Consider the following 13,585-nt stretch of genomic DNA (forward strand, 5'->3'; position numbering starts at 1 on the left):
CTCAGCAAGTAGGGAAGTATTGTCTTGATTTCCACAGCTAATGAAGTGAAACATCAGGGGGTGAATCCCAGATGCAGGAGGATACTCGGGTGCCTAAACTCCTGTTGAAATCTGTTGGAGTTCAGGATCCTAAAAGCTCCTAAATACCTTTTATGCCTCGAGTTCATTTATTGCACAGCTGAGAACTTAATTTTATCAGAGTCCTAAAAATGTGCTAGAGGGTGTGCTATAGTTGTTTCTTGCATGATTTTTTTTTTTTAACCTATGTTCTTTAGCCAGCAGGAAAGTAATGGGAGACACCAGTGTTTCTATTCTACATAACATGTTGGAGCCCTGATCCTTGCCTGAGACTTAGGCAATAGTGAAAAAAACTAAGTGTAGCTGTCAGTGTAGCTTCTGGCTTTGGGTTTTTCTCTTATTCTTTCCACCCTCCCATACTGCTTTTGAAAGCCGCTTTTGTTATGCGAATGGGTTCCTCCCAGCAGCTGCAGAACTTTCCACAGTAGGAGCTAGGAAGGAGCCAGCAGACTCTGCAAGAAAAGTCGGTGCCCTTTTCCCAGCTGCTCACCAAGCACAGCAATACCATCCTTCCCAGCCACGCTGGCTCGAACTGGCCCTTTGCTTATATTCCCTTGCCTGATGAGGTTGCAGCTGAGGCCTTAGGTGAAGTTTTGGAGATGCATTACCATTCCCTGCAGGCTATGCAAAGACCAGTGCACCGGAGCTAAGGATTCCATCCCAATATGAAATGGGATCCGTGTACAGAGGAAAGGTGGTCTTTCCTAGCGCACTGTATAGCGCAGTGACTGCGTGCTGTGTTTGCAGAATCACCTCCAGCTCAGGCCAAATGAGAGCACTGTTCTGCTGGACCTTGTAGAAATGAAGGATAAGTAGCTCTGAAGTGCAGCATAAATAGACAGCTTAAGTAACATGTTAAAGTACAGATCTTGATAAGTTGTCTTCCTTTTCACTAGTTCCCTGCCCCTTATTCTGTGAATGCAATAGTAAATCCTTATTGTATTCCTAGCTATTCTTTCCAGATCCTTTCAGTGGGCATTAAGATGATGCAACTCTGCTGCGACTTCCCCGGGCCATTGCAGTGAGGCTGTTTGCGCTTTCCCTGCAGTGCCAAGAAGCGCAGCCTCACTTGTGGTGCTAGCTGTGCTTGCAGCCTGCGGCAGGTGGTGGCTGAGAACCTGCTCTCGGGGACCCCTCGGCTAGGTTGGGATGGGTTCTGCTGGCTGTGAGGTGGGAAGCCTGGGTGGCTCCATGGCGAAATGTGTGAGCCCTCAAGCTGAAAAGCATAGCGAGTCTTCTAGTCACTTGATTTCTCATATATAGATATAAATATATATATTTTTTTTTAAATACATGTTTTGGGAATCATGAAGATGAAATGGTTTGATCGTGTCATTTTAGTTATGACTGTAATGGGAGATCAAACCATCACCTACTGGTATAGCTACATCCGTGCACCATAAAACAGAGAAAATAAAAAGTAAACTGCCCTTATGTGGACATCTTTTGCTGGGGTAGTGTGACACATCCCACGCAACCTCCTGTTTCATATTTTGTTGTTTTAGTCATTTCCCGTGTTCAGTATCTGTCCATGCTGTGCAGAATGTGGAGTTAATTTCCCAGCTTTTGTGACCTTGATAGATGGAGTATATAAGCATTTCCTATGTGATGAGTGCATCACATTACTCTTTGAAGCAGGGAAGTATCATTATTTTATATCTGAGAATCAAATTCCTAAGTCACTTGTTGAGGAGGATGGGAAGTTTGTAGCAGAAAAGGGATTCAAACGTAGGTCACCTGGATGCTGTTTTAGGACTTTAAGAGTATTCTGACATTTCTTGACTTAGTTAATAATGAAGCAGGTAGATCCCTTTGGCACAGGCAGGGCCATTACAGCCTTTTGCCCTTAATCTGTGTGTACTATCCTTACATGTATGACTGTGTGTTGACGGTCTCCAGAATGAGACGATAATTCTTCCAGGCCTCTAGAGCTCAAAGGGATTAACGTCCAGCAGCTAAGCAGGATCCTGTCGTTCTTCCAAGATGCTACTACTTTCATGGCATGGACGGCTGAACCTCAAAGAACCAACCCCTAAATTGCCTTAACTTGCAGCCCAGCACATTAAAGTGACCTGAAAACTGATGGTGGTTTACTTTAACATGCTAGGCTGGAGAGAGCATAGTTCAGGAGCTTTCCCCCACATGGCTGAGCAGGAGCTGAGTATAGTAACGAGTTCTGTCAAAGCAAGTTTAACTCATGTGTTTGTGAGTTATCAGCTGTGGGTCCTGCCAGCTTGGTTTTGGATACAGGGTACCAGTAGCAAAAGTTCATACCTGTGTTCTTGGCTGTGATGCTTCATAGGATCACTTTGGTTGGAAAGCAACTCCAAAAGTTTCCAGCTGATGCCTGCTCAGAGGGCCAACTTCCACAGCCTCTCTGGATCCATTCCAGAGTTTGACCACTGTCATGTGAAAAAGATTTCCAGATACATGTAACTGGAATCGACCTTTGCCATTTTGCTGTGCATCTCTGAGAAAGGTCTGGCTCTGTCTTCCCTTCGCCCTCCCAGTAGGTAGTTGAGCGATAAGATCCCCCCCTCCCTTTAGACTTCTTTTATTAAGGCTGAACAAACCCAGCGCTCAGCCTTTCCTCATGTGATGGAGGCGACTGTGGTATGGACACATTTTAATGACACTTGTGTGCCAAGTGCTCCTCACATGCCTGACTGATTTAGGTGTCTAAAACGTGGCCAGTCTGTCAGGTCTACAAAATGCACACAATTCCCATGCTGCTTGTGTCTAAAGCTGCTGGAAACCCTTACTGTATTATCATGTAGTTCAGGTGACACTATCTCTCATAAGACAGTTGTGTCTGCAGAGTTAACAGTAAGGTTGTCTGAAGGTTTAGAGGAAAAATCAATTTATCTGTTGTATGAACATTCGTTATTTACAGAGATAATTTTTTAACAGCAAAACCTAAACTGAGAATCTCCAGGCTTCAGGGGCAAGACTGTCACCAGCCAAGTTTTGAAGAATCTGAATAGTAAAATGTGTGAAATCAGTGTTGTGTATGTGTGAGTGAAACTTAAACTAAAGTCTCCTCTTCCCCCTCTGCCCCATAACAGCACTTCACTTGCTGAATGGTAGCTCCGTGAAGCACAGTTCTGTTTTCATACTGGCCAGCACAAATCAATTCACAAATCTTATTCAGATCTATCTCAATGTAAGTTTTCTAAGCAGATCCTACATGAGTATTGCGGAAAGCTGAGAAACCCACCTCCAGATAACTGCAGAGCAAGTGCCTCTGCATCTGTTTGGATTTAGATGTTCGAATAATTCTCTAAAAACAATTTAAGTTGCTGTTTCTAGAAAGGTTTTCCATTTGGTTGATGACTTGCACATTTGATATGATGTACTGCAAGAGCAAGCTCTAAGCAACAGCTTTGGGCATAGCCACAGACTGATGTCTTGAGCACCGTGTGTCACTCGCTTTCTGACCTTGATTTTACATGAACAGAAATCTTTGAGCGTATGTTCTTTTTGCATTTGTATTTGCCCTGCTTATGCATGAAGCTTTTTCTTAAATCAAGCTAGAAAGGAGTCCAGTAAGACCCTGTGCGCAGATTCGGGGTGGTGAGAACTCATGGAATTTCCTGTCGAGGGTGAAGAGATAAGCATCTGATGTCCAGATAACCACCCCCTGCTTCTCTCAGATGTCTTTATGTGTTTTTCTTTAAAATTGATGCTTTCTTCAATGCCAGGAGACAATCTGGGAGAGTATGTGAGTAAGAAAGTGAGTTTTGGCCAAAATAATTTTTCTGGATACTTTTTAAGCCTTTCATATAGGAGGGTTGCTGTGCCTATGTTCTTTTGAAATCACTTCACAGGAGCATCCCAGCATGCCGTCAGGGCTCTCGGATGAGACTTTTATATTGTTTGACAGCTGCACTAAAACCAACCATTTCCTGTTAGGCAAGATGCTGGAAGCACTAGGTAGGGTCACTTCTTTTTTTCTTCTTTTTTTTTTCTTTTTTTTCCCCTGAAGCTCTGGAATCTGAGAGTCATTTGCTTATAGTGGGAAGACATTGTGTAATGCACCTGGAGCTTGAATTCAGAAGACTGACTGTCTGCATAATCTTGTTTGGGACACATCAGCTCTTGCCTGATGTCCTTCCCGGGAGATAGAGACCCTAAGGTGTTCAACTCAATGGCTGTAACAGCCTGCTGAAGGCTTCTCCTTGGGTTTTAGACAGGAGACCACCTTTTGTGTTGCTTGTTTGTAAGCAGATGTGGGCAGTGAAAGGGAAATGGTATACGTCTTGATTTTTCTCAGTGAGGACCTGAGGAGTCTGTCATTGAGTACCCTGATGCTTTTTTGTTACACCAATCCTCTGTGTTGCTAATAGTAATATCTTTGCTAGCTAATAGAAAAATCTTCTGGGATGGTTACTAGCTATGCAGTCTTAAAACACTAGTGAGAGTTGAGCCTTGAAGGTCTTTGGTCTCCTCAAGCAGAGTGGTGGACACTGCCCATCAGCTTGGTTTAACCACCTTCTCAAACTTCTAGAATGTCCTGGTAGGCTGATCTGGAGTACTGAAAGCTATGGATTGACAATTCCTTTGGGTTTTGGGGGTTTTTTGGGGGGTGGTGGTGGTAGTAGAATTAAAACTGCTTTCTGATGGAAATAACAGCAGTTCTTCCTAATGCCAGGCTTAGAAATATAGTGATACTGTATTTCTATAGCCTTCAAAACAGTATCAGAGTGGCTCACCAGCAGCAGAGCAGGAAGCTTTGTCTTTGTAGAAGATGTGGGGAAATGCAATTAGGGACTTGAAGCAAAAGGCATCCTAAGTGGCTTCACAAAAGTAGTGACGATGAAGCTGAAAACTGAAGCTGGGACAAGTCAGGCCAGGGTACTGTGAGCCTGCCCTCGCTTCCCAGAAGAGACCTGGTTTATCTCCCTGGCGTTGCTGGGAGTGGAGCTGTGACTTCTGAAAGTGCAGTCCTAACTATCCCCAGATACCCTGAAAGAGCTTTCTTCTTGTTCCCTGGCTGAAATAATCGTAGTGAAGGGCCAGCATTTCCCTGTGTAAACTCCCGTTTTCAGGGATTGGTTCACCTAATATATTTATATACACATACTCTTAAACTCTCAAAAAATAAACACCTAGTACACTCTGTTCCTTGTCCAGAGCTGTGTAGCTTTCAAAAGCAGAATTTCAGAAATACAGCCATTTTGCAGTGCAGTGAAGCAAACCTTCTCTCGTTCCTTGCAAAAATGAGAATGAAAATGCTTTGGCAAATAGCTTTGATTTAAACTGAAAAGCCTCTGGTTTTCAGAGCTGCTTTTAAAGCAAAGGGCTAGTTTGGCTTTTGATCCTCTTAAGCTGGGTTATTTGATGTGAAAAACGCCCTGGGTACCCTGCTGCAGAGGGGAGCAGCTTTTCAGTTCTCTGTGTGTGGCTTCAGGAGAGTGCCTGGCAGAGTGTGGGGTGGTGGGGGGCTCGGGGGGCCCGGCCGCACGGCTCTGTAAATAAAGGGGCCTCTATTTCTTTGGATTCTTTTGCTGGAACTAAATATCATGATCAGTGAAACTCTTACCTCATTAAAGGAACAAGCTAGGCTCCTTCAGTGTATGTGCAGTGCTGCAATGTGGTCTGTTCTGCTGAGCTGATTTGCTGAACAGATGAAGAGAATTTTAACCCAAAGAATGGCATGTAATATATGACCTTGGCTTTCTAAAGGTTTATTTTTGTTCATGTGACAAAATAAGGTTTTAATATTAAATATAGGGTTGGATTTGACTTGGCAGATACCAGAGCCTTCCATTACTGCTGTAGTCATAATATAAAACTATCTGATGTGTGCCAGTGGGCATGCAGCAAGCCAAGAATTTCTCCATCAATGTTTGTTTTTTGTGAAAACTTATCTGGCTGCTTTGCAATTGAGTTGGCTATAAAGGTGATGTGCCCTCATGTTGGAGGGGGCAAAGCAGTGGCAGGCACAATATGATCCATGCTGTTTCTTTATAGTTAATATCTTTAGTTTTAGGGCAAGATATGGATTTTTTTTTTTTCCTTCATAGCATTTTAGGGGTGTTTAAAAGAAACTTTAACTCAAAACTTCAGGGTTCAGCAGAACCAAGGCGTAAACCAAACTATGTGAAATATTCAGATCTGTTAGTACAGAAACTTAATGCTGTGTTGCAGTGTTCAGTTTATGTACCTGGAGCCACGCACAGATACAAAATAGTAATTTTGAGGTTTCCTTCCTGCACATGCTCCATCTCAGATAGTCGTCTTACTGTAAAGCTGAGGCACTTTTGGACTGCTGTATTGTAATTGCTTTGCCGAAGAAATGACCTGCAAAGCACTTTAGTGTTGAGATGCTGAACTGAGCTCCAAAGCTTTTCTTCAAAATTGGCTGTAGTCTGAATTGGTCACCTTCAGATTTAAAAATAACAAACAAACAAAAAAACCCCAAAACCCCACACAAACAAAAAAAACCCACCAAAAAACAACCAAACCACAACCAAAAAAAACCCCAAACCAACCACAAACCACTACCCCAGTCCCCACCTCCCTTGCTCACAAAGAAGCCAATCCCAAATAGTGCCAGAATCTTCCTTCTGTAGAACAAAAAGCGTGTAATAAAAATGCGTTACCTCCACAGTTGACCCAGGAGTCGGGGTCAGGCTAACCTGCTGCGGATGCTTTGCTGCCCACTTGGAAGGAAACAAGTTAGTACAGGTGCAGGTAGCAGTGAACTTGGGGGGTCGATGGAACAAGTGGTGGGCAAACCTGCCTTCCATGAGCTTTAGCAGGACTTATTCCATCTATGGGTTATCTTCACCCCTCCACTCAGTTTTCTATGGAAATGAGGTTTGCTCGGTCTGTCTGTTCTGGAACTATTTTTGTTTTGTTTTGTTTTTAGCTTGTTGGTTGACCGTGGCTGGCTGAAGGTGGTTGACTTTTCTGGAGGTTTTCTGGAAGTTTGGTGAAAATTGGGAACTTGTGGGAAGGAGCATGAGTTTGAACATCTACAAGCCTGCAAGGTGTGATCCTTTTTTGTCCAGTTCCTCAGCAGCCTCCCAAGATAACCCCCAAGCAGTGGGGACGTACCCTACAAGGAGGAGGCAGCTATGGGAATCCAGTGTTTCCACATGGAAGTAATGGAACATCTTGGTAGAAATTAACTTGTTTATGGGGAATCTCACTTGATTAGCTCCCCCATCATGGATGGGTTTCTTGGTTATGATAGGTGCATCTTTTGTCTTGTTGATAAGGCCTTGAACAAAAATGGACAAAATGAACAACAAAGGTGATTTAGGGGAATGAGCAGCTGCTTACAGCCCAGATATAAGGGAGGAGTCTCTTTATCCTTGTGAGGGATAAAAAGCCATTTGTTTGGTCTTCCATTCATATGGCACATGTATCTGGAGCTCTTGGGCTTCTTACTGGGCAAATTCATTTCCCATGCGTTTGTTGGCTGTGGCTGTGACTTGCCTCTCTGCCAGCAGACTGATGCATCCTTATCCTCACAAATTTTGGAGTTGAGGCCGGTGTGAGCGCTCGCTCCCTAGTGAAAAGGACTTCCGTAAGAGAAGCCAAGCTGTGTAACTCGGCTACTGGATTCTTCTCTATGATTTTCATTAGACCAAGGGTCAGAGGCGTGTGGCAGGGTTATAGGTTTATTTAGTTTCTGAAGCTCACATCTGCCTCCATTCTCATGTACATCCTCCGAACATCAGCCAGGAGCTCTGGTCCTGGACTATGGTCCGTTGTTCATTGAAAGAAGTTTTATGGCAGCTGTTGAAACTACATTCAACTTATTTTCAAATACAAGACTTTTTTTGAAGAATAAAAGCAAAAGCTTTGGCAAAAATGCTAACTGAAAATGACTATCCTAATTACATACTGAATATTAATATTTCCTCCTATGAAAGACTTGTCTGAATTAAACATAAAGGATTTCTAAAATAATCGCAAGCTTTAAAGCCACATGTGTCACAATTTCTTCAAAAACAAATTACCAACCTAAAGTTAAACAGATCCAAGACTTTTACTTTATAGACTGTTACCTTGGAACAGCTGCACAATACAGGTGAATTGCATGTATTTAAAATTTCACTGTAACAAAGCAGTGTATTTTCAGCAACCTGTGACCATTAACCATTCAAAACCATTTTAAATCTAATCTTTAAATACAAATCCCTTGCATGCAAATATGATTTTTCTAAGATTTAACTCTTAATTTGAGAATTATAAGCATTGTGTGCTGCTGCATTTTTGAGTGTTTTTTAGAAGATACATCTTTTGATTCTTCAGGGATTTTTTTAAATCTTAGAAGGGAAGTAACTTACGGCTCGTTTCCTTATCTTTTATTCTATTTATTTTCTAGTAGTTCTTCTCTGTTTTAGAGTCTCTTTTATTATCATCCAAAAAATCAGGTAAGTAACATTGTGTGTCAGTTTTACTGCTTTGCGACTACAGATGTGTTGCTGATCAGCAATGTTCTCTTAAATGCTCATCTTGCTTTAAACTTGATGGATACTCACCTGAACACTTCTGTTACTCAGTAACTTGTGTATGGATCAATATAAAGCCTGTGTGGTCTTGTCTTTAACAGTTATTTCTGGGAAGTAGAGAGATCTGTGGAGTTAAAAAAAAAAAACAACCAACCCACTAAACTGTAGCTCATGCATATTAGAAGTAAAGCTGTGTTGTTTCAGAACGTGCCTCGACAGGAGGAAATTCAATAGGGAACCATCTTACTTTCCAAAAATTTTAACTGTGAAAGATCAGCTTGAAGGCTTTTTGTTAACTTTGATCTTTCTTAAAATTGACCCGTTCATAATGTGTTTCAGTTTCTGGTGTATGCTTTTTCCTGGAATCAGTCCTTGAGAACTACCCACTTTGAAGTCTTTTTGTTTCTCCCTTTAAGAAATATTTATGTTTTTCCTTTGCTATCTGATATGTGAAACTAATAAAACACTACAGGGGTGCTGAATGTACAAAGTACAACTTCACATTTGTGAGGCTATCACCATCCTGTAGCAATCTTTCTGGTGAACCTGCGTGCATGATTGCAGAACACAGGTTTCGTTGCTCATCCAGATTCCGCTCCCTGGCTGTCTGGTTACTCAGTAAGCTCTTGCTTTGTTTAAGAACCAAATGTAATTATTTGACTTGTTGCTTAAAGGTACACTTGTTTCCTAAAAGAGGTTTTAGGTGTACCAGTTGACCATTCTGAAATGCATTATCTGGTCTGTTCATAGAGAATTTGCTTCAGTAGTATATAATTCTCAAATTCTTTATTGAGGATAATATGGAGGGAAACAAAAAATGACATGCTTGTATATTTTTATACTAATGAAATAAAGTCTTTTTTGACATATTGTTTATTCCCCTTTATTGTAGATGTCTGACTGACTTTCAATACCTGCTCTCTTTTTCAGTCACGGTTGTTGTTATCTCTTTGGGCTGTCCCATAGTTTAGTTCTGTCCTTGGGTGCATTTCTTAACTACTTTATTTCCATAATTTGAAAGCCTACCACAATCAAACTTTCCTTGAAGAATCCTCAAATACAGTTACATTGCATGATGAAGGAGTTGCATCGATGCTTAAGTTTGATCACTTTTAACACTTGTCATTAGGCAGGTTCGCTATAAAGCATTTCTGCTTCCAACCAAACTCCTTCCTCTGGGAACAATCCATCCAACACTTGGAACTGGTCACCGCACTGCTGGTGAGATGTGTTTTTCAAATGGAAAGTGCTCTCGTCACTTTCCTGACTGTTTTTAGAAGTAGTACAATGTTAATGCTTTGTGCACTGTACCTTTCATATGTGCCAGCAAGGTACCAGCATCCAAGACATTCATAAAGTTTCTTCAGAGAATTTGCCAATGGCTGCAGATGTTGGAGATTTGAACTTGCAGAATGATACTAGTTTATGAAAGCTTCTGTGGGGTGTCTTTATGCTCAGTGTAAATCCTTCTTTCTTTCCTCTGCCTTTGTGGAACAGCCACAGCAAACAAGTGAGGGATGCAGAGACAGTGGTAGAAAGGACATGGATGTCCCCAACTTGCTTTCAAGTTTGCAAGCTTATGTATTTGTCCATGAGGTTTCTCATTTTTTCACAGGCAAACGTGACATTTTTAGTTGTTGGGGGCTTGGAACAGGAACTTTCCTGAATGCATAAGCATAAAATACAGGATTCTCAAGGACTAGTTTTGTTGAAGCAAAGAGTAGTATGGGGATATCCTTTATTTGCTCCTTTTCGTTATACTTCTAATATGACTTTTTTCTACTGGGTAGACCCTATCTGACCTAGCCAGATAAATTGGCACCTGTCTCTGTCAAATGGGGAAATGGCCAAACTACTGCTTCTTGAGCAGTAGTTGTCGTTCAGTGCTTTTCCGCTGTTGTCCTCCTAGATACACAAGGAGAATGCGCACAAGCATATAGTGGACCAAAATAAGAATTAGTGCATTGTGTGAGAGGTTATTAGCTTTCTGCCTGCATCTTCTTGTATCCCTCCTCCCCCCATGACCATCCACAACACAGAAATGGTGTGCTGTACATCAAAAACTGAACTGCTTCGACCCAGAAACTACTACCCGGTACTTTAGTTGCATCCCACTTCTCAATGCGTAGAAATTTGAATTCACAAGGGTGGAATAACATTATTTCCTGTTGTGCACTTTCTTTGGTGTTCCCATTTAGGCAAATATAATTAGGGCAGCTATTGGTGCAAAACTTACAACAATGTTTTAAAAACAGATTCAGGATGCTGAAAATCCGACTGGCCCCAGGAAAAAAGTCATGGTTCCAACACTGCATTATTCTGATTGAAAACACTACTATGGTAGTTATCTTTGGAATTGTATTACATCAACTAACCAACAATGTTACGCCATTCAAGCTAGAGTAGACTAAGAGAACTTCTAAACTTATCTTTTCTATGAGGAGAACACTCATCCTTTTTCCATGGTCCTAATCTTGCAGTCTGCTCTGGTTACAAGGAGTATGTTGTGACTTTTCATTTTTCATTCCCTTCAGGTTTACAGGAACAGATGGACCAAGTGGTTTTGGATTTGAGTTGACGTTTCGGCTAAAGAGAGAAACGGGGGAGTCGGCACCACCTACCTGGCCAGCAGAATTAATGCAAGGCTTAGCGAGATACGTCTTCCAGTCAGGTACTGCAGGGTTAAATATGCTGCCTCGCTTTTTGCTGCTTTCATTCTGAAGGGCCGCATCTGTTACATCAGCGCTCAATCAAATCTTGAGAATTTTCTTTGTATGGGAAACCAAGAGTGTGTTCCTTCCATCAGCCCAGATTGCTGGGGACAACACCCAACTGCTGTCCAGGTAACTCCAAATCCCTAGTGTGGAAAAGCTGACGATACAGAACAGTTAGTAATCATAGGAAGCCTGCTCAGTGGCTCTTTGTTGCTCTCCTGCATTGTTGGTTTCACTCTCTGTCAGTAAGAAAACCTCATTTGCTTATCCTGAAATGGCTGAGAAGCACCCATCTGATAAGGTCTCACTTCTCAGCAGAAGGGCTGTAAGTTCCAAAACAGTTGCAGTTCCTTCACAAGCAAGTGTCTTCCTATGGTCTGTGCAGTTGAGCAGCAGCAACGTATGTAAACAAGGAGTTGCTGAGATGAGAAAACTTAAAAGTCGTAAGGGATGCCAAGGCTGGGAGGGCTAAGGAATTAACAATTGGGAATCATTAATGCGGATGGAGACTTGCCAGAAAATTGTGAACCACAGTGCCTACAAAACATCTTCTTGCACTACTCTTCCTGGATTCTGTTTATACCAGCAGATTGAATATTAGTTTGTGTTGTGAGCACATGAAGACCTATGGAATGGTTGAGTGCATAGTGTATTTGAAAGGCACCCTCCTGCATCACAAGATCTGAATGAAAATATTTGAAGAACTTTTTTTAACCTAGCTTGGGTCCGTTACAGGTAAAGTACCTTCTAAATCAATGATTATTGAATTTGTAACATTTGGTACTTGCTCTGCTAGTTAATAAATTGCTCAGTAACTTCTGATTCTGTTGCTGATTTTCAGTCAACTGGCTGACTCTCAAAGGGGAAAGGTCTGCATGAAAACAGGATTGCTCTGGTAACCTCAGTGACAAATCTCTTAGGCAGTGGCAACTATTGTGGGGTGTTTCTTCTAAATGTTGACTGTCAGAGACCAATGCCAGCACAGCTGATCGCTTGTCTTCATATTGGGAGTGTCTCTTGTTGCAGTTTGAAATGACAAGCATTTTTTTTGTAACCTTTGCTGTGTAGCTATCTTCCCTGGTTGCCATCCAAATTTGGGCTCGCCTGTTCTCTTTTTTATATTGATTTTTGAAACTCTTAAGCATCTAAATCCACATGACTGTTGTTGTTTTTGCCATTATTTGAGGTTCCTGTCCTGCCTAAATTGTATTGTACAGTAGCTTTTTGATACTGACCATGCAGTGATTAATTCATACTCACATTTTTCTGGGTGTTGACTGCAGGGTCTGAAGAAAACATCTGACTCTAAAGTCTCCTTCTTAGATAGAAAATAACATACAACATGTTATATGTTGACTTATCTTACATATAAGACCTTTTAAATTTTCTAGTCCAGTGTAGGTTCTCATAACAGTCTCTTTAATACAGTAATTTCGGTGCCTTCTATTTGCACAGTAAGCAGCCTCTCTGTAGCAGTTGCTTGTTTGTCTCACCCTTTCCATGGGTGAGAGGAGGTCTGCAGAGTGAAACAGGATATGGTAGGGTACTTTAGGACAAACTTCTTGGTGGCTAAGCTGGCACTCCAGGCAGAGACTTTCGTTGTTTGGTTTCCTGCACTAATGCAGTCTTATCTTTCTGACCTCAAAGCAAATGAACTGTTTTTAGACTGGAAAGAGCGGTTGTGCCCATGCATATCAATCTGACGTGAACTTCTAAGGGCCTTCAGTATTATCCTCAGCTTATCCATGCTGGTTTTGACTTTCTATCCACCATGACTGTTTAAAGGCACTGCTCAAATATACATGAATGGATTCTAGCCTCTGGGTATTTAGCTCTCAATTTATGTTACTAAAAAACCCTGTGTATGAATCGTAAATTGACTTCTTTGTGAAACTGAGTATGAGCCAACACTACGCTCATATGCAATAGGCAAGCCACATGCTGGGTTACCTTAGGAAGAGCATGAGCAGCAGATTAAGGGAAGTTATTACTTCTTCTGCATGGCACTGGGGAGGCCTCACATAAGACAGTGTCCTGTTTTGGGCCTCCTGGTTTAAGAGATGCTGAGAAGACAGAGACAGTCCAGAGTGGTTGGGGTCCTAGAGCATGTGAGCTATGCAGAGAGCTGGAGGGAGCAGGGCTGGTTTAGCCCGTGAAGAGAAGGTGTAGGGTGATCTAACGGGAGCCTACAGCTATTGGGAGGGTAGTTACAAGATTGTGGGGTCAAGCCCTAGGTAATACAACAAGGGGCTACAGGTCTGAACTGTAGTATGGGAGGTTCTGGAAGGGCTTCAGGGAAAACTTGGAGGGCTCACAAGCAGGGTG

At 42.0% G+C, this 13,585-nt stretch overlaps 1 protein-coding gene across 3 annotated transcripts in view; it reads left to right on the plus strand.

Annotated features, from left to right (window-relative positions):
* Positions 1-13,585, plus strand: part of SUFU (SUFU negative regulator of hedgehog signaling) — a 99,654-nt gene that overhangs the window by 17,573 nt on the left and 68,496 nt on the right. For all 3 annotated transcript variants that reach the window (XM_072869149.1, XM_072869150.1, XM_072869151.1), the window contains one exon: positions 11,081-11,217. In XM_072869149.1, coding sequence (XP_072725250.1) covers positions 11,081-11,217 — 137 coding nt within the window. The remainder of the gene's footprint in view (positions 1-11,080; positions 11,218-13,585) is intronic.

This window comes from Ciconia boyciana, chromosome 8, assembly GCF_034638445.1.
Source record: "Ciconia boyciana chromosome 8, ASM3463844v1, whole genome shotgun sequence".
In the NCBI taxonomy this organism is placed as follows: domain Eukaryota; kingdom Metazoa; phylum Chordata; class Aves; order Ciconiiformes; family Ciconiidae; genus Ciconia; species Ciconia boyciana.